The sequence below is a fragment of the Drosophila busckii genome, chromosome 2L (genome assembly GCF_011750605.1).
Source record: "Drosophila busckii strain San Diego stock center, stock number 13000-0081.31 chromosome 2L, ASM1175060v1, whole genome shotgun sequence".
Classification (NCBI taxonomy): domain Eukaryota; kingdom Metazoa; phylum Arthropoda; class Insecta; order Diptera; family Drosophilidae; genus Drosophila; species Drosophila busckii.
The window spans coordinates 16,424,307-16,444,271 of NC_046604.1; the positions used below are offsets into that span (position 1 = coordinate 16,424,307).

Sequence of the window (19,965 nt, forward strand, 5' to 3'; positions counted from 1 at the left end):
AGCTAAATTATTTCAAAGCTAAAGCAATGAAGTTTAATTTAATATTTTAAATGCTTTTTTGTATTGTAAAATTAATAATTTAATTTACTATTGTGCTGCTTTTTATTTTATAAATAGCAGCTGCTACTTTACTATTTACTTATAGCTTATTTGCTTATGCTACTGATAAGCAACTTACCCTAGCCTAACCAATATGCTTATTAACCCTCGCCCTTTTGCGCAATCTGGCAACCCGCTTACGCCAGCCACTATTGCTGTTGTTTTTGTTGTTGTTGGCTCTACCCTCGCAAACAGTAAGCAGTCGGTAAACAGGTAGCTCTCTAACTGACAATAACTCGTACGTATGCACGTTCCGTGTCTGTCGTTCTGTCTCACAGTCGCTGCGTCTGTCTTGCTGTCGTTTTTGAGCGTGCGACTGGCGTTCGCTTAACGCTGCTTACGCTCAGAGCAAGCAGCAGCACTCGCTGCTTTACGCTCTCGCGCTCTCACTCTCTTGCTTGCGCTCGCTCTCTTGCTTTGGAGCCCTGCTCGTTGTCAAACGTTACAAGGTTCGTTTAGTCTTTGAGTGTCGATCGTAGTTAACGCACCTGCGCGCGTCGCAAAAATTTGCTGCAGTTACTGTTCAAAGTAAAAACGTACGTATGTGTGTGTGTTAAAAAAAGTAAAAAAAGACGCAGGCACAGTGAACTTGTTGCAGCTCCAATAGCAGTTAAAAAAGCAACAACAACAACCAGCTGAAAAGCGCTTTTCGTTGATCGCCGTCGTCGTCGTCGTCGTTATTGTTGTTGGCGTCTGTCTGTGTGTGTGGGAAGAGTTTGGGACTACTTGAGGAGCGATTTGGTAGCTGCACTGGCTTCAGCTCCTATTTCAAACAAAATGTAGAAAAACACATTTCAGCTGCCGTATCTCTGCTTATTCGCTCTCTCGCTCTCGTTCGTATTTCGTGTTCGCGTTTTTCATATAACTACTTTTTCGTTTTTTGCTCGGCTTTTACGTGGTTTGTGGTAGCTGCTGCTGCTGCTGCTGTTGGGGGCTGCTGCTGCTGCTCCCGTAACCCGCGCGTGCCCGCCCGCCCCCGCGCTCGCTAACAAACTGTGCATGCTGTGATTGTAACGCGTGTGTGTGTGTGTTTTTAAAAACAAAACTAACTGTTTTATACAATTGCAACATTATTAAATTATATATTAATTATAATTATTTTGCACTTACAGCGCGCATTAAAAAATGCTATAAAACATATTAAACAAAGTGTTCAAAAAACTATAAAAACGCTAACCAAAACTTGTTTGGGCTTTAAGACACTGGGAATATACTGGCTTAAGCCCTAAGGCACAAACATTTTTTACAGGTAAGCTTAGAAACGCCCTAAGAAGCTATGAAAAACATACGTATAAAAAAAAATTCCACAGTGCGCGCTAGCTAATTATTTGCTTGCGAGCTAAATCACAGCGAGTAGTCAAAGCAGCGAGTAGCGCAAGAGAGCGAGTTGTAAAGTAAATAAAAAACTTGGTTTACGGCCAAAACCTGCTCAAGCAACTTATAGAAAGAGAGCGAAGAGCGAAGAGCGAAGAGCAAGAGAGCGAACGAGCGAGCGCAGCGACTGCCTCTGCAGTAATTTTGTTGTTGTAGTTTTTTTTTTCATTTCGGGCAACTGTCGGGCTGCCGCAGCGGCTTCCACTACAACTGCATGTGCCACTGTCATTGCCACCGAACTCAGTGTGGTGCCTCGACTGGCAACTGGCGGGGCCCGCGTTCCATTGACAGGCGGCTTTGGGACTTGGAACTGGCGCTCCTCCAGCCTACGACTCCAACTCGCTTGTGCTTGGAATGCTTTCATGTTGTTGTTGTTGCTTTTGTTGGCAGTAAACCAGTTCACTTGTAGCCAGTGCCAGTGGCCAGCAGCTCGGCTTGGGCTCTCAGTTTTTTGTTGAATCCGGTTTCGTATCTTTTTTTTCGGGCTTTTGTGCTTTTTTTTTTTGTTTTTTTGAAGCCGTTTTGCCAGCTTGGCTTTAATTGTTCAGAACGTGTGTCCAAAGAGGAAACGCAATTGCCGCAAGCTTCTGTTGGCTTGTTTTTTTTTTTTTTTGTTACTTGCCCCAACTTGATCTTCATCTGCTGCTTAGATTTCTTTTAAATGCTCTGCATATAAGCTCTAAAATATAAAAAAAACGCCTCCCGCGCTCTCACAGTCTCGTTTTGAATTTTGTTTTTGTTATATATCTTTTATCTATAGAGCCAATGGCTATAACCACGCTTCACTGCTTTGAATTTTCATCTGACCAAACTTCAATTTTAGCATAAGAATAGAGTTCGACATTAAAGATTTTTATAGTTTTCTGGGTGGGTTTTTGGAAAGGTGGAAAAACTGCCGCTCAATAAAAACATAATTAATTTTGTTGTTGTTTTTCGTAGACAATTAAAAACAGCTAAATGCTTAGTCTAAACAATAGATCAAGTCCATAAAGCCATGGCTAACAATAGACGCTCAATTGGCTATAAATGGTCAATCTATTGACGCTTTTTGGCTGCCACGCCCATTTTGGCACGTGTGCCCAACTGTCAGATACAAGTTTTCTAGCTTAATCTATGCTTAATTTTAAGCATAAGCTAGACTCAAGTATGGAAATCAAGCTTGAGCTGTATGCGTGGGCAGCTTAAAGCTTTTTACTTAATTTAAAAACAATTTTGAATTTATATAGTGTGCAATAAAGATAAACAGTTGATATTGAAAGAAAAATAAATAATTAAAAAAGCAAATAAAAAGCAAAACAAACAAATAGAAAAATGCCCACGCAACAAAAAATAAAAACAAAAGATTATGCAGCTTAAAAAATTTATTTGACATTTTTCGTTGCAATAAATAGAAAAATAAGCAGTAACTTAATTTATTTTCTATTATAAATATTTTATTAAAATCAAACTTCAGTTTTCAATAGCAATATAAATATTAATTTTTTTACAATTTATTTAAACTGCTTATAACAAATACCAGTTTATAAATTTATTTGTTGCCCCAAATGTGTGCCCAACAATAAATTCCCATTTTTTTGTATTAGCCAAGCAAACAATTGTCCAGAATAACAAACAATATAACAAAAGGCCCCAAAGGCACTTCAAAAAATCGAGAGCAACAACAACAGTCAGTCCGCTTGTATTTTGTATGGAAATCTATATATAGTAAGTTATTGTTATAGAGCCTCGACACGGCTTAGGGCGATTTAAAACTAAATCGCTCAACGCGCTGCATAAATCAAAGATTTAACTTATATTATTAGAAATAAGCTCAGATCGTAAACTGTGCGCTTTACATTTATAAATTGCTCGGAAAGTTAATTTTGTTGTAGAATTTATGTGGCTGTTTTAAATAAAAATGCAGCGCAGCTTAGTTTAAACTAGTCTAGTTATTTATGTTAGTTAATTGTGGCAGCTGCAACGCAAGTGGCGCATGTGGCATGGAAAAGCAAAACTGCTGCAAAATTAGCAAAGCTTTCAAAATTAATGACACACACACAAGTGCAGATGTTGCAGCCTGCGCATGTGTAAATCTCATAGATATTAATCAAGAAAATTATAGAGACACGCAGGCAGCAGCAGCAGCAGCTCCAAGTGCAGTCTTGAGCTCGAGCTGGAGCTGAAGCTCAAGCCACTGATTATGGCTAGAGATTTTAATAGCTTCGACTATAATCTGCGCGGTTTGTAGCGCTCGCCCCAAAGGGTTTACAGATTAACGTGGACATAGCTGTGCAGCTGTACACTGAGAAAATAGGTAAAGCAGCAAGCCAGAAATTAGAGCTGAGTAGCAAAGAGTTAAAAAATGCATGAAATTAGCTGCATAATATAAATAGCTATAAATAAAAAGTAAAACTTAATGAAAATAAAATTTTATAATATATTTTAAAGCTGTACACTGCACAAAAAGTATAGCAGCAAGCAAGAAATTAAAGTTGAGTGGAGCATATAAAGAGAAAGACTAAAAAAAAGAAATTAAATTAGCTGCTTACAAAAATAAAACTAAATAAAAATAAAAATTTATATAATATTTTAAAGCAAGCCAATAGCAAACAAATTGTATAATAATTATAAAATTTGACTGCAACATACATGATATATAAATTAATAAATTAATAATAAAAATAAAGCTCATAAAAATTAATTTTTAGAAAATATAAAGCAAGCTAATAATGAAAATATTTTATAATAAGTATAAATTTGACTGCAACTTAACTTATTTATAAATTAAAATAAAACTAAATAAAAGTAAAACTTTATAAAATATTTTAAAGCAAGCTAATGATGAATTAATTGTATAAAATTTGACTGCAACTTAAATAATTAAAAATCAAACTAAATAAGAATAAAATTTTACAAAATATTTTAAAGCAAGCTAATAGCAAACTAAATGCTTACAAATTATAAATTTTGAGAGCAACTTAAATAAATTAAATTAAAAATAAAGCTAAAAAGCAATAAGTATAAAATTTTACTGCAACTTAAATTATTTGTATATTATATATATAAAATTTAACTGAAACTAAAAAGTGTTCAGTATAAGTTTGCTTTATTTTATTCAGTATCACTTAAAAAGCATTTTTTTATTTTTATTTTCATATAAACCAACATATGTATAACTTTCTTTAATGCTCAATTTTTTGTATGCTTCTTAATTTTTTTTATTTTTGCTGGCACTACAATGTTGTTACTTCTTGTTAATTAACTACATTAACTGCTATACATGACTTGCTAATGCACTTTTAATGCATATAATTATTTCTTTAAGTGTACGCATATTTGTAGCAGGCAGCTTTAATTATAAGTTGTGTGTGTGCTGCGTTTTTCCAACAGATTTATTTTTTTTTGTATTTTTAATTTTGATTATTAGCTACCTTGCTAAGAATTGTGAGTTGTTGCGCTCGAAGGGATTAAAAACTGAGCCGCACACACACACACACACAGACGGACAGAGAGACAGACAGATGGACAGACGGACAGCCTCAGACTAAGAGGGACAAACACTTGCGAGGCTAAAAACTGAATGTGCCTGACCCTTTCAGTTTGTTGTGTTTGTTTGTTTGTTGTTGTTGTTGTTGTTGTTGCTGTTTTATAAGCAAACTCTTGGCTGCAAGAGATATGAGAAAATCCAATGGACAGCAAAAGAAAAAAAAAAATAAGTAAAAATTTCCTATAGCTTGTCTCTAGACAAACATTAAATCCCAACTATGCGTGTGTGTGTGTGTGTGTGTGTGTAAATGTGTGTGTTTGTATATTTTTTTTATCAACTACTTTGAACCTTTTTTTTCCAATGCGTCGTCGTCGTCGTCGTCGTCGCTGAGTCTTGGGCCTATAGATTTTGTTTACCAGACACAGACGCATGCGCAGTTGCAGTTGGCGTCGACGTCGCTGTTAGCGTCGCTGCTGGCAGCAAAAAAAAAAAGAGTGGCAGCCAAATTGCTTCTCGATATCTTTTTATTTTTCTTGCGCCAGCAGCAGCAGCAGCAGCAGCAGCAACAGTTGCTTTATTATATAGTCATGTGTGTGTGTGTGTTTGTCTGTGTGTGTCTCTATGTGTGTGTTAAGTTAAGCCTTTGGCTTCATTTGCTGGGCAACCGTTTGCGCAAACGTTCGCATCTGCCTTCAGTATCTGAAAGTACACACAACTCTCACTCGCTCCATCTCGCTCGCACACACTCTAGCGCACTCTTTCTAGCTACGTGCAGCGTAGCGCGTCTCGTCAACGTTCGCATTTGTTGCTGCTGCTGCTGTTGTCCATTATTTACATTAATTTTTATTTGCTTTGCTTATTTGGCTTTGACGTTTCAAAAGTGCCGATGTAGCTCAAAAGATAATGTACGCTAAATTATACATATACTATATATACGCCATAGCTAGTTGCACCTTAAAGTGTAAAAAATAGTAACAAATTATAATATAGTTAAATAAAATATGGAAAATGCGCGTGACTACTGCAGTTAGTTATAAATTTTATAGTTTATTTGCTTACTGCGCTGGCTTATGCTGCGTATGCTTAATCTTGCGGTCAAGCAATTGCAGCGCATAAAGCAAACAGTTGCAGCTGATAAAGCTTTGACAGCTATAAAACTATAAAAAATACTTAATAGATAAATAATAATGCGTAGAAATATTTTATAGCCAGCTATGATATTTTTATAAATATTTTTAAGTGCAGTCAAGCAGCAACAAATGCTAAGTTAAGCAAGCAACAAGTCTTTATATGTTTTAAAAAATTACTAGCTGGTTATTTATATAAATTAAATAATTTAAATTAAAAATTAAAGCTAACTTGCTTGCTGTTTTGTTATAATTTACTTGAAAATTGCTGCCAAATTTATTTTGTTTAATGAATAAGCGTTTGCGTTAACGAATTTCTGTCTTTACATATTTTTTGAGGCGCATAAAATTTTTAATTAAATTGCAGATAGCTGCAGTTTTGCTTCATTTGTTGTTTGTTGTTCAACAAAAATATATAAAATATTTTTTTAAGCATACAAAATGTGCTATTAAATTTCAAATAATAATTTTTGTAGTGCAGTTAAGCAGCAACTTATTTTATTGTTTAAGTTTCGTTAACAAATTTCTTATTTTTCGTTATAAAAATTGAAATTAAATTGCAAACAAGCAGCAACTTATTTTATTGCTTAAGTTTCTGTAACAAATTTGCTGGCATATATATTTTTAGTTATATTAAATGCAAATTAAATTGCAACTTTTTTTGTTATTAAGCTGCAGCAACAAATTTCTTGCCATAATTTTCACTTTATTAAGCAAATGCATTTTGTCTAGTGTCATTTTTAATTGACAGCCATGCAGCTCACATGATTTGCTGTTTAGCAGCATAAACTAACTAAGCAAAGAAGATAGACAAACTCTAATCTAGGCAAACAAAGCGTAAAGCCCAATGCCAAGTCAAATCTAAGGCAGCGAACTGGGGACTGGGGACTGAACTGAAATGATGATGCAGCACATTGAAAGAACGTCTAAAGCAATTTTAATCGCAAAAAGCTGAAAGCAAACAAAAGTAAGATAAAGTAAAAATAAACTGTGAATTGCAGCAGCAGCCACAACTGAACTGAACTGGTTTATAAAAGTCGAAATTGAGTCAAACGACAATACTTATGATTGTCATTAGCATTAACATTAAGTCTTGCATTTATGATTATTATGATTATTATATGGGCAACAGCTTAAGCTGAAGCTGAAGCTGCAAGCTCCTGTTGCGTAAAGCCAGTAAGCAAATCTACGTAGACTCGTCTTCGACTCGAGTTCGGTGAGTTCACAAACTTTTTGCTGCGGCTTTGGCTTTTGGCGTTTAGTCTACCGTTTGCTACTCGTTTCGCATTTGTATGGCTGCCGCTCGCTCTCGCTCTCTCGCTATCTCATTCACTCGCTGTGTATGTGTGTGTGTGTGTGTGTATTTTATATCGTTACTACTGTGTGCGCTTTACTGACTCAGTTCGTCATGCAGTCAGTTTGGCTGGCAGTCAGGTTTTCAGTCTGACAATCTTATCTAACCTGACGACTCGTTTTCTTAGTTTAGTTTCACTCGTTGCCGTTGCCGTTGCCGTTGCCACTGCTGATAATAAATAAAAACCCACTTTATATATAACTTATGTCTATATATCAAACAGTAAATTTTATATATGAAAAAATAAGCAACAAGTGTTCAAAAATTCAAAGCGCTTTGCGTTTTCAAATGTAAATATTAGTGTAAGTTGCTTTATTTGTTATTTATATTTGTTTAAGTGCTTAGTGTTAAATACATATTTGCGTTTCAGTTTGTGATTTTTTAATTTAATAAAAAATTCTGCAGAAATTTATAAAACGCTAAAATTTAAGCGTATAAACAGTTTGTGATTTTTTAATTTAAAAAAATAGCAAAGCAGCTGCTTATGCTAGATTGCAATTCTAATTTGTTGATAAGTTTTTCTATAGCAGCTTATTAGCCAAATGCCAATTTATGCCATACTCATAAATTTTTAAAAGTTGCTAAAATACCAAAAAATTATTAAGATTAAAGCTCATAGCTTAGCTGATTAAAAATATATAAAAACAAATTTTTATGCAAAAAAACAGCAACTCATAAATTTTTAAACGTTGCTAAAATACAAAAAAATTATTAAGATTAAAGCTAAAATACAAAAAAAAATTATTAATATTAAACTATGAGTTTAGCTGATTAAAAATATAAAAACAAATTTGTATGCCAAAAAACAGCAACTCATAAATTTGCTTAAATATTTTAAAATACAAAAAAAAAGATTTTTATCTTACTTTATTAAAAATAATTAACCAACTAGATTGTAAGATTAAATTAGCTAAACTTGTTAATAAAATTAGCACTTGTATTTAAAAATTTGTTAGTTGGCATGACAATTTATTCAATATTTAGTGTTAATAAGCGCGTCTTATCTGCAGTTAGCATTATTAACAATTAACAATAACAAAAAAATAAGCAACAACTGTTTATTGTTAAGGCAATTTAGATAAAAAACAACAGCAAAGGCGCTGGCAATTAACATTTAACTAATTGTTATTTACACAACTGACTTACTCACTCTTTCTCTCTCTCTCTTTCACTCCGTAGGCACTTTATGGCGTTTGAATGTGACTAAGCCATGCCCACTGATAATACAGGCAGCGAGGGCGGCGCCATGCCCATGCTGCGCGCCTCGCGCATGGATCAGTTCATGTCCACAGTGGCAGCTGTGGCGGCTGCTGCAAGTGGCGGCGGCGCTGGCGCCTCCGATGCCGCCAACAGCGGCAGTGATTCCCGCAACTCATCGGCGAGTCGCATCTCGGCCTATGAAACGCAGCTGGCGTATCATCAGCAGCTGGCGCTGCATGGTGGTGCAGCTGGTGGCCCAGCGCCACCACCGCCGCCGCCACATCATCGTGAAATATCCGCGTTTGTGCCGGTGCTGCCCACGCGCCAAGCACTGGAGGCCAAAGCGCGTGCGGCGGGCAGCAATTCCAACTATGAAATCATTGCCATGATGGCGGACAAGCGCAAGGAGCTGGCGCTACGTGAAGCGGCAGCAGCTGCTGCTATGCTGGGACGCGGCGGACCACCTGGTGGCCCAGCTGGAGTGCCTGGCGTGCTCTACGGTGCGCCGCCACCGCCGCCATATTTAGCAGCGGGTCCCTCGCCCACTGCAGCGGGCAGCTTTGCTTTTCCGCCAGGTGCCGCCGGCGCTGCTTTATTTCAGCCCGGACTGGGGCCGGGCATGCACGCTGGACTGGATCGGCGGCTGCTGCGCGCGCCTGGACGCGCCTCGCGGCCCAAGAAGCAGTTCATCTGCAAGTTCTGCAATCGCCAGTTCACCAAGTCCTACAATCTGCTCATCCACGAGCGCACCCACACCGACGAGCGGCCCTACTCCTGTGATATATGCGGCAAGGCCTTTCGGCGTCAGGATCATCTCAGAGATCACAGGTGAGTGCCCAGTAAAACGAGCAGTGAGAAGCAGTAGACAAAATTAATGAAAACTTAGCACAAAGCAAAAGAAAATTAAAGGCAAACTTCAGTACAAAGCAAAAGAAAATTGAAGCCCAAACTTAATTCAAAGCAAATGAAATTTAAAGCCAAACTTAATGCAAAGCAAAGGAAAATTAAAGCCAAACTTAAGTCAAAGAAAAAGAAAATTAAAGTCAAACTTAATGCAAAGCAAAAGAAAATTAAAGCCAAACTTAGCACAAAGCAAATAAAAGTTAAAGCCAAACTTAATTCAAAGCAAAAGCAAATTAAAGCTAAAAGTTTGCAAACGCTTTAAATTCGCATATAGAACATTAATTATTTATTTTTAAAAACAAAAGTTAAACATAGCTGAACATTTTAAATGCAATAATCATTTAGGCTACAGTTTGAATTTATTTAAAGTTAGCAGCTCTTAAAATCTAGAAGCATAAAATTTATTCAGCCACTAAGCCTCAATCTGAATTTTGATCAGCAAATTAACAAAAGGAAAGCATTAAAATATGCTTTGTTTATATAGCACAAAAATAAAACTAAGCTAAGCTATTTGCACACAAATGTGTTTAAAATATTTCCAAAATGAAACCCTATAGCTTCAAATGTGGGCAACCTGCTCCGATCTTCACTTAGGCAAAGTCCGAGACATGCCGCAACCAACAAAGTTAATTAACTTTGTTGGTTTTTTGTGACTTGGGGCTAAGCGGGGACACGGGCGCGGGCACTTGATGCGCGAAGCAGCTCGCTGGCCAGGCCTAAATGCAAGTCTCGGTCCCAGCTCTGGGCTCTGGGGCCTGTCCGCTTGGCTTTGTGGTTCTGTCTTTTGATCGCTTCAGTTTCGGTCCATTTGTCGTTTGTTTGCTTTGCCGCGGGGCAACAAAAAAAAATATAAAAAAAAAGAGGTAAAAGCCGAGAAGAATCTCGCTGCGGCCTGAAGACAGTCGAGGCAGCCTCAATGCTAAGCGCAGAACCTGTTTTTAAAGATTTTATATTTATTTTTTTTTTTTTTGTTGCTTTGGCTTTGGCTTTTTTGTATGCGCAGCAGCTGCTGCGACTGCGACGGCAACGGCAACGGCGACTGAGGTTGAGGTTGAGGCTGCTGCTGCTGCTGCTGCTTTGGCTGCTGCTGCTGCTGGCAAGTGAACGTAATTTCAAAGATGGCTGCCATAAACATAAAATATATCGCCAGCACTTTATCTGGCCTAAAAGATAATGCGGCCAAACAGATAACTGTCAACGCCGAACAGCTACCAGGCTAACAGTGAGCGAAGAGCTACCAACGCCTACGCAGCAGCATGAGCAACCACAGTGCACCCCCTCCCCAACCCCTCACCTCAGCCACACAGTCGCCGCAAGTCATAAAGCTAATTGTTGCTTATGCAATGTGAAGAGTGCGACAAAGTTAGTTTAGATAAAAGTAAAGTTAGTTCGAGTTGAATGCAGCTATAGATTGAATATATATGGAATATATCAATGCTGCAGATGTAGCTATGGCATTAGCTGCTAGATTTTATTTATTTATTAACAGGCTTAATTATTATACTATATAATTACTAAAGGGTGATGAGTGCTAGCTGCTAAGGCCGTCGACTTGACAGTTAACTTATATGCTAGTTAATATGTTTTTGTTGTCTAAGAATTTGTTTAGTAGTTTTACATTATTGTGGGAAGGTAAGGTGAGCAGAGAGGTGTGCTTCTAAATATTAATTTACGCATTATATACTTAATAAATAGTTCAAATTCATATTAGAAAAGTATATATGTTGTATATATTAAGGCGAATCAATTAGTTTGAGTTAGAAGATCTACAGCAAATTTTATGAGCAGCTTAATAAGTAACTATGGCTCTAATATTAAGTCTTAGCAAAGACTATACAATTGTATAATAATATATATAATAATATTGTATAGCATGGGGAACCTACTTGGCTTTATTTTACGCATTCTACACTTAATAAATATATTAAATTAATATTTTTAAATATATAAATGGTTTATTAGAGAGCCAATCGATTAGCTTAAGTTTGAAAATCTAAAGCAAATTATAAAAATATATTAATAAGAAACTATGAGTTTTAGACTCAGTCTTAGACTATACAATTGTATAATAATATTATTAATAATATATAATATTGTATAGTTGTATAATATATAATATAATATATAATATTACATAGTCTTTGGTTTTAGTCAGCGCTAATTATTTGCATTAAATTTATATATTTTATCATAGTCATCTGTAGCATTAAATGAAATATTAAATACAATCTTACAAACTTATGCCTTGGCATTGGCTAAGACTTACTTTTAGACCTCTAGTTGCTTATTAAGTTGCGCTTAGAACTCTTTGTGGCTTCCAATGCTTGAGCCAAAATATTCAGTCGCCCTAAATTATTTATACATATATTAAATTGCTTGAAAGCTAAACCAACTTGCTTTTACTTTAGTTAACAAATTGATACTAATTGCTTTGCTTTACTCTCTCTCCCTTTCACTCTCTCCTTCTGCCAGGTACATTCACTCGAAGGAGAAGCCTTTCAAGTGCACCGAGTGCGGCAAGGGCTTCTGCCAGTCGCGCACTCTGGCCGTGCATAAGATACTGCACATGGAGGAGTCGCCGCACAAGTGTCCGGTGTGCAGTCGCAGCTTTAATCAGCGCTCGAACCTGAAGACACATCTGCTCACCCACACCGACCACAAGCCGTACGAATGCTCCAGCTGCGGCAAAGTCTTCCGGCGCAACTGCGATCTGCGGCGTCATGCGCTGACGCATGCGGTGGGTGAAGTGAACAGCGCCGACTATGTGGTGGATGTGGGCGGCGAGGATGAGGCGCGTCAGCTGAGCGGCGATGAGGAGGACTCGCTGCTGGAGGTGGACTCGCCCAGGCAGTCGCCAGTGCATCAGCAGGAGCAAACAGAGCGGCAACGTGAGCGCGATCGCGAGCGCATGCGGCTCAAGCGCAAAGCAAACGAAGCGGAGGAAAGCGAAGAGGAATACGATGAATACGATGAGGAGGAGGAGCTGCGTGAAGCGGATGCGCTGGATCTGGCAGAGGATGAAGAGCTGGAGGCAGAAACTGAAGAGGAGCAAGCAGAGGTGGCGCTTGTGGCGCGTTTCAAAGCTGGACAAGCTCAAGCTCAAGCCAGCAGCAGCAGCAGCAGCCAGAGCGTTGCCAAGCCAGAGGGTCAGGGGGTTACCCATTGTCATCATGAAGGCGGCGAAACCTACACCATGCGTCCCCATGCTGAGGAGCCGCCGTCGGCGCAGCTGCCACCCAACTATATGCCCAGTCTACGCTATGCAGCACCACCAGCACCCACTGGCGCCGCCACTCATTTGCTACCCGGCGATCCGTATCTGCCCATGCTGCATGTGCGTCGCGATTTGCATCACAAGTCGCTGAATTTGAGTAAATCCAACAATGCCACGCCCCCCAGCATTGTCACCGAGCCCAGTCGACCGCCCTCGCAGCCTCTGCACTCGCCACACGAGGCCATGCCCAGTTTTCTGGGCTCCATACCAGTGCGCAAGCGCATTTTGCCGCCACCACCGCCGCTGGTGGAGCAGCTGGTGGAACATCAGCGCGCCTTTATGGATAATCAAAGCATTTACGCTCTAAATATGTCGCGACATCCACCCAGGCAGTTGCTGGGCAAGCCGCCAGCTACGGAAACTAGCGCAGCTTTGGAAAAGGAGCCCGCACCACCGCCTGCTGCACCACCAGCAGCAGCGCCTGCCGCAGCACCACCCAGACGCACAGGATTCAGCATTGAGGACATTATGCGGCGTTAATAACACGTTTAGTACATGTACTAAATTTTAGTACATGTTCTAAATTTTAGTACACGCTCTAAATTTAATTTAAAAAGCAGCTGCTATGTTTGTAGCCTGCTTAGCCATAAGCGCACTTTTAGTACATTTTAGTACAATGTATTTTAGGCATTAGGCATTTAATTTGTAGTTTTTAGCACATTAATTCAAAGCTGAGGTTGCATACGAAGGACAGCAAATTGCTTTTAGCACATAAGCTTGCATTTAATTTAGTACTTTTAGTACAGCTCGTACTTAGTTTTTAGTGCCGTTTATTTTTTAATACAAGAGTCTAACATTTAGTCTAAGTGCCAGCACTAAGTGTTGTGCTTCCAAACAACTTTAATTTATCTACATTTTGTAGCATAGTGTAAGCAACAAAAACAACGCAACAAGTTGCATGCTGAGGGAAAAAAAGGTTGAAAGTAAAAGTAAAACAATACGAAAGAAAAAAATAAATAAATATCAGTAAATTAAATCTTTGCTACATACGAAGCGAACATAACACACAAGTTACAATTTTTATAGCGCTTAGCTAAGAGTTTTAAGATTTGATTTTAATTTAATTTTAATTTAAATAGTTTTAAGACAGCCTGCTAGCATTCCATGGTCTTCCTTGAATTTGAAATGATTTATTTGTAAGCAATACAACAACTACAACTACAATTTTAATATTTAAATAAAGTTTTTTGCTTTTGAAAATGTACGATGTGTATTTAAATGAATCATACGCGCTGTTGGCCCATCAATCAAGCAGCGTCTATACTACAGACACGTTTCGCTGTGGCTGCGACTGCGGCTGCGACTGCGGCTTGGGGCGTGGCAACACGCACTATGCGACGCTCAATTCAAGGCAGACTTCAAGTTGCCAAGTGCCTGCCACTCGAACACGTAGAAAGTTCAATTAAATCGGCACGTAAATTGTTGTCATTATCAAAGCCAAGGCGCTGTAACTTTTTTTTTCGCATTTCCAGCTAACTTTAGAGCTGCTGCGCCCAGCCGCCCCCTTTGCGGCAGTTGGGCGACATCAAGCGTTGAACTATAAAAAAACTGCGATGAGAGCTGATATCACCAACTTGGCCAACAGCACGTGAGTCGACTGCTGAATGCGTGAGAATGCCCCAAAAAGCTAAAAATGCTTGAAATTGCGCGAAAGGAAGTGCGAGTGTGTTTGAAATAAATTAATCGAGCCACAAATTTGTCACAGCTGCAAACACTTAGTATGCAAAATCTACGCGCAATGAGTCAAAACGGTCAACTATAGTTGATAAAAAAAAATATATTCAGATTACGTTATTAAAGCGTGTTAGGAGTTATAAATTGCCTTGTACATTGACTATATAAAAAATGAGTTAGGCTCAAATAAAAACAAGTCTGCAGCACAAGCTTTTTAGCCATAACTTGCTCAAAACTTAACCGATTTTGAAATATTTATACTCTTTTTAATTGTGCTTTAAACACCAATATAAAGTTGTATTAAAGAGTTAAATAGGATTTATAACTAAGCTAGTTATAGCTTCGCAAAGTTCGAAATTAAACAAAATTTAGCTCTGCAGCTTTGGTTTTATTGCCATAACTTGGTATAAAGAATTGTTTCCTTAATCAAACACAACAGTTTATGTTTGTTTAGTATCTCATGAGTAAATTAAGCCTAAAAACACTTCTGTGCGATTTTTTTTGGCTGAGATATAGCTTCTCAAAGTTAGAAAGTGATAAGAAATGAAGACGGCATCATTTTTGGCAAAAAATTTACAGGGGTTACATCACGTTTTTTGCCAAAATATCGAAAATCGTAGACTTTCCAAGTTTGAATGCAGTTTTATTCTTATGCATCTCAAGAGTCTAACAAGGCATGAAACTCCGCAATCGGATGCAATTTCGCTGAATTACGGCTTATCAAATGCGATATTTCTCGAAATTTTGTCTTGTTTGTTTAACTATTTTGTTCAAAACTTCGCCAAATAATTTTTTATATCAATACGACCTTATACTCATTTTAAATTGTGCTTTCCACGCCAAACATAAGGCGTATAAGGCATATGGATCGGATTTTTTCAGCTGAGGTTATAGCTTTGAAAGTGTGAAATTAAAATAAAAAGTTAACTCTCAGCATTGTTTTCCTTGCCATAACCTTTGTCAAAACAATTTATTTATTGATCGAACACAATAACATATGTTTATTTAGTTCTCATGGAGTAAATTAAGCCTAAAAGACACTTCTGTGCGATTTTTTTGGCTGAGATAATAGCTTTTCAAAGTTAGAAAGTGATAGGAAATGAAATCCAAAGATTTTGGCAAAAATTTACATTTACGTTTTTTTGCCAAAATATTGGAAATCGTAGACTTTCCAAGTTTGCAAATGCAGTTTTATTCTATGCACTCTCACGAGTCCTACAAGGCATGAACTCTGAAATAGATGTTTATAAATCGCTGAGTTACAGCTTATCAAAGTTGCATTTCAAAAGAAATTTGTTATGTTTTGTTAACCTATTTGTTCAATACATAGCCAAATAATTTTTTTAACAGCTTTACATGTTTATACACATTTGAATTGTATTTGCAACGCCAACATAAAATGGCATAGAACAGTTAAATGTGATTTTGATTCGATGAGTTACAGCCTTGCAAAGTTGGAAAATCGCTTGCTTTTGTTATTGATGTAACTCTATTTGTTCCTCCACTTGAGAGCGACATTCGTTGCTGTCTGTCAATGGAAAAATACGTACCTTACTTACTGCTGTGACCAATTTTATTAAATACTAATGAGTAAATCTAATTAAAACAGTTTACACTTGGGATGGACAGAAACTTTATTCAACAGTTTGTAAACTGACGACTGCTGAGCAAAATGAAATGCTTTGCTTGGCTCTGCTTGATCTGCAGTCTGTTTGCCTTTTGCGATAACACAATGATATCTCCCTGTTTGGAAACCCCTGGTTTGTCTGAACATTGCAAAGAGCTTTCCCCAAGGTATTCGTATTATCCGGAAAAAGAACGTTGCGAACAATATAGTGGCTGTAAAGGTAGCAGAAACAACTACAACACTTTAAAAGAATGTGCTGATCGTTGCAATTTTTTGGGAAATTAATAGAACAACAACAGCAATAACAAATAATGTATTAAAAGCGACTAACTTTGTTTATGTTAGGTATTGATAATAAGCAAAACTATTGGAAATATAAACAAACTGACGATTGATTGAATCTCTTTGCTATATTCTGCTGCATTTGCTTATTTCCTTATTCTTGCACTTAGTTTGATTCTTAATTCAAATTTATTTATATATGAATTATATAGTTACACAGTTGCAAGCATTGATATTAACATATTGCCATAACATAAATTAGTTAATTGTTTGTTTAATTGATAAAAGAAAATGTTTATTTCAAGTTGCATGAGCATTACAATTGTTAATGCAAATTTGTTTTCTCAAGCTACAAATCCCGCGCAGCTATGCAACAAAAAATGTTAAAATTTCAAGTCACAGCCCGAAAGCAGACTGTTAGTCTTAACAGCTTATGCTGCTGCTAGCTGTTAACAGCAACAATAACAGCAGCTGTTAAGCAACAGGTAATGTGAATGCAAAAGCTGTTAAAAGCTGTAACAACTGTTGCCGCTGATGCGTTAGTATTTCGGCCAAGGTAACTAAGCATCGCTAGCCAGAGATAGAGAGAGAGCGAGAGAGCGAGAGAGCGAGAGAGCGCGCTGAGCTTAACTGACATTTGCGCTTTAAATGTTGTTGCTGAGCGAACTTTGCTGAGATCGTCAACTCGAATTTGAATAGCGAAGCAAACGCTGCAGAACTTTTGTATTTTGTTGTGGGAGAGCGTCGCCGTCGCCGTCGCCGCTCTTGACTCTCTGGCAGCGTCAGAGCTCTGCAGCTCAAAAGGTGTGCGACAACGCAAGTGAACGGACGTGTTTGCGTCGCTTTTGATCTCAACGGTGCTTATTTTTTGTTGCTCTCTCGCTCGCGCTAACTTAAATGTTGCTTGTGCTTTATTAGTGTGTGTCTGTGTGTGTGTGTGTAAGTAAAATGACCGCGCCTTAAAGCCAAAGCGTCGCAAAAAGTGCAAACAAATAAAACAAATTTAATAATTTAACAAACAAGTGCATTAATATAAATATTATAAACAAAAGTGTTGTGTGGTTAGCTAAACAAACTTAAAGTTTGTGCGCTACAAGAAAGAAAAAGTGAGGTTGTGTTAGTGCGTCGCTTTGTTAGCTTGGCCAACAAGCTGTTACCAAACTTACACATACCAATGCAGGCGACAAAGGCAGCAGCATAAATATATAAAAACAAATTCGTATGTGTGTGTGTGTGTTAAGTTATGTTGCTGCTTGTAATTAGAACATTATGAGGTTTTGCGCTTTAACTGTAAACTGCTGCTCATTAGCCAAGCTGCTAACTCTGCTAAGACCAACAGCGCGTAAAGCTTCAGCTTCAAGCTCTGAGCGCTACCAAATTGCGAATCTGCAACTGTTGCACGCTTTCATGAGCGTCTAATTGCCACATGCCTGCCAAAGTTACTTTTTATTTTGTGGCCAACAAACTTTTAGCCAACTGCTGTGCTGCATGCGTGCAGTCAGCTGCAACGGCGACGCTGACGTCGACAGCGACTGCACTGCACTTCCACTGCGACTTCCGTTTTGAATTACTCAGTTACATTTCTCTTCGCCTCTTGCGCTAGCCAATTGATTGGCTGCGATGACGCGTTCTGGCATTTACAATTTCCAGTTGTTGTTGTTTTGTTAACGCAAAAGGAAGTTGGCATTATCAATGAGCCATGGCCAGCACGACAAGTGTTGCTTTGTGGCTTTACACTAGATAAAATATAAAGACTGATAAGCAATTTTGGTTGCCAGCTAGAGAGAGAGAGAGAGAGAGAGAGAGAGCGCAAATGTGGGAGCTTCTCTATTATTATTGTAATGCTAGTAAGACTTAGTCATCTACTCTGAATGCAAATCGCGTGTTTGGCTGATGAGTTAGCCATTTAAATAATGCCGGCTAATACAAATTGCTATAAATGACTAAGCACAGTGGCAGAAAGAGACAGCAAATGTCAGTAGACTAATTTTAAAATGGGGTCAGTGCCATTTATGTTGCCAATTTATTTTTTGCAAGTTATATTATTATTATTGCCAAGCAAACTAGCAGCGCTTTTTATGTGTCTAAAACAAAGCAAAGTGATAAATGAGAAAGCTTTAAACAAAAGCATTAATAACGTTCAAAAGAAATCAAGTCTAATGAGCTGCGCAGCTGGAATTCTGTAGCTAATTGGTTAAGTTCAAGAGCTCTTATGGGAATTTCAGTTCTCATACACTTTAGTGCATTTTATTTATTAAACAATTGAAAAAGCTTTTAACGCTTATCAGCAATTTATAAACAAACTTATACGTATGTATAAATATTTTACTCAATTTATAGCAACAGTCTTAACAATATTTATTATAGACGCCACTCATTATTTATTTTTATCAACGCTTATATCACTTAGCTAACCAAAACGCATTCTCTAGCGCACGCAAAATACCAAAACAAAAAAAAGTTAATAAACCCATAAAAAGACAGACAATAAACTTTTTCAATGCACTTTGGTGCAACGACAACAACAACAACAATAATAACTTGAATAGCTTGCAGTTGAGTCACAGATACATCGATAATAATGCACAAGCCGCCAAGATTCTTAGCGCTGCACTGCAAGAAATTAAAGTTTATATGTACAAATACTTAAAATAAATAAAAATTCATAATAATTTATAATAAATTTTAGAATATATGAAAAAAATGTGCATAGTATAAATAGTATAAAAAATGTAATTTATTCGAATTTAAGCTCTACCTAAACTTAAGTCGCTTAAAGTTAAAATCATATTTTTACAAGAATGCAACAATGACTTAAGCTTAAACTAAAGTTTTCTCGCTGTGCATTAACTTAAGTATTTAAATTTATTATATACACAATATATTTATTTATGCTCAAGACAGCTTATAATAATTTCTCTCAGTGCATAAGTCGCACCCGCAGCTCAAGAACAAAAGCTGCTTTGCATACACGAAAAACTCTCTTACCTTCAAAAAAAAATAAAATGCTGGCTTTGCCTTCACTTTGGGCGCTGGGCCTGCAACTTCGCTGTCTTCGACTCCGTCTTGAGGCTGAAGAGTTGGGGGTGTCTGTGTGGTGTGGAGTGAAGTGGAGTGGGATGGGGGGAAATGCTTTCTTGCTTTCTTTATAACACGACAACAACGACGAAGAAGCTACGCACACGTAAAATACTGCATAGACCCAAAAGCGCTGCGTGCGACGCTCACTCTCTGCTGCTGCTCGCTCTCTCACTCTCTGCCTCTCTCTCGCTCTGCAGCGCATGAATGAAGTGCCCTACACATTTACAGTTAGCTGCGGTGGAGCCACAACAAAAGTTCGACCCCAACCCAACTGCTTTACATGTTGTGTGTGTGTTTTTTGTTTTTGGACTTTTGCTTTTGCCTTCACGTTCGTCATAATCAGACGACAAGCAGCAACATGCTCAGTCGCTGCTAACGGTTCTTTGCGTATAGACGTGTTCACGCTCGTGCATGCTTTTGATTTAAAGTTTGTAACAAGCGTTAGTTGTTAGTTTATCGTGCTGCATTTGTTTTGGGGGGTGGAAAGGTAACAAAACTTAACGT

The 19,965-nt window shown here is 37.8% G+C and overlaps 1 protein-coding gene across 1 annotated transcript; it reads left to right on the forward strand.

The window, feature by feature from the left end:
• Positions 1 to 558: 558 nt before the first annotated feature.
• LOC108608436 (protein bowel) lies at positions 559 to 13,950 on the forward strand. Its single transcript, XM_017999812.1, has 4 exons — positions 559 to 635; positions 1,212 to 1,348; positions 8,600 to 9,448; positions 11,996 to 13,950. The coding sequence occupies exons 3-4, from the start codon at positions 8,631 to 8,633 to the stop codon at positions 13,275 to 13,277; spliced, it is 2,100 nt and encodes a 699-aa protein (XP_017855301.1). The 5' UTR covers positions 559 to 635; positions 1,212 to 1,348; positions 8,600 to 8,630; the 3' UTR covers positions 13,278 to 13,950.
• Positions 13,951 to 19,965: the final 6,015 nt, after the last annotated feature.

What these genes read in the sequence shown, in the direction of transcription:
- LOC108608436 (XM_017999812.1), top strand. Translation starts at nt 8,631, where the DNA reads ATGCCCACTGATAATACAGGCAGCGAGGGCGGCGCCATGCCCATGCTG. An exon ending in GATCATCTCAGAGATCACAG is followed by an intron (nt 9,449 to 11,995) that starts GTGAGTGCCCAG and finishes TCCTTCTGCCAG; the next exon opens with GTACATTCACTCGAAGGAGA.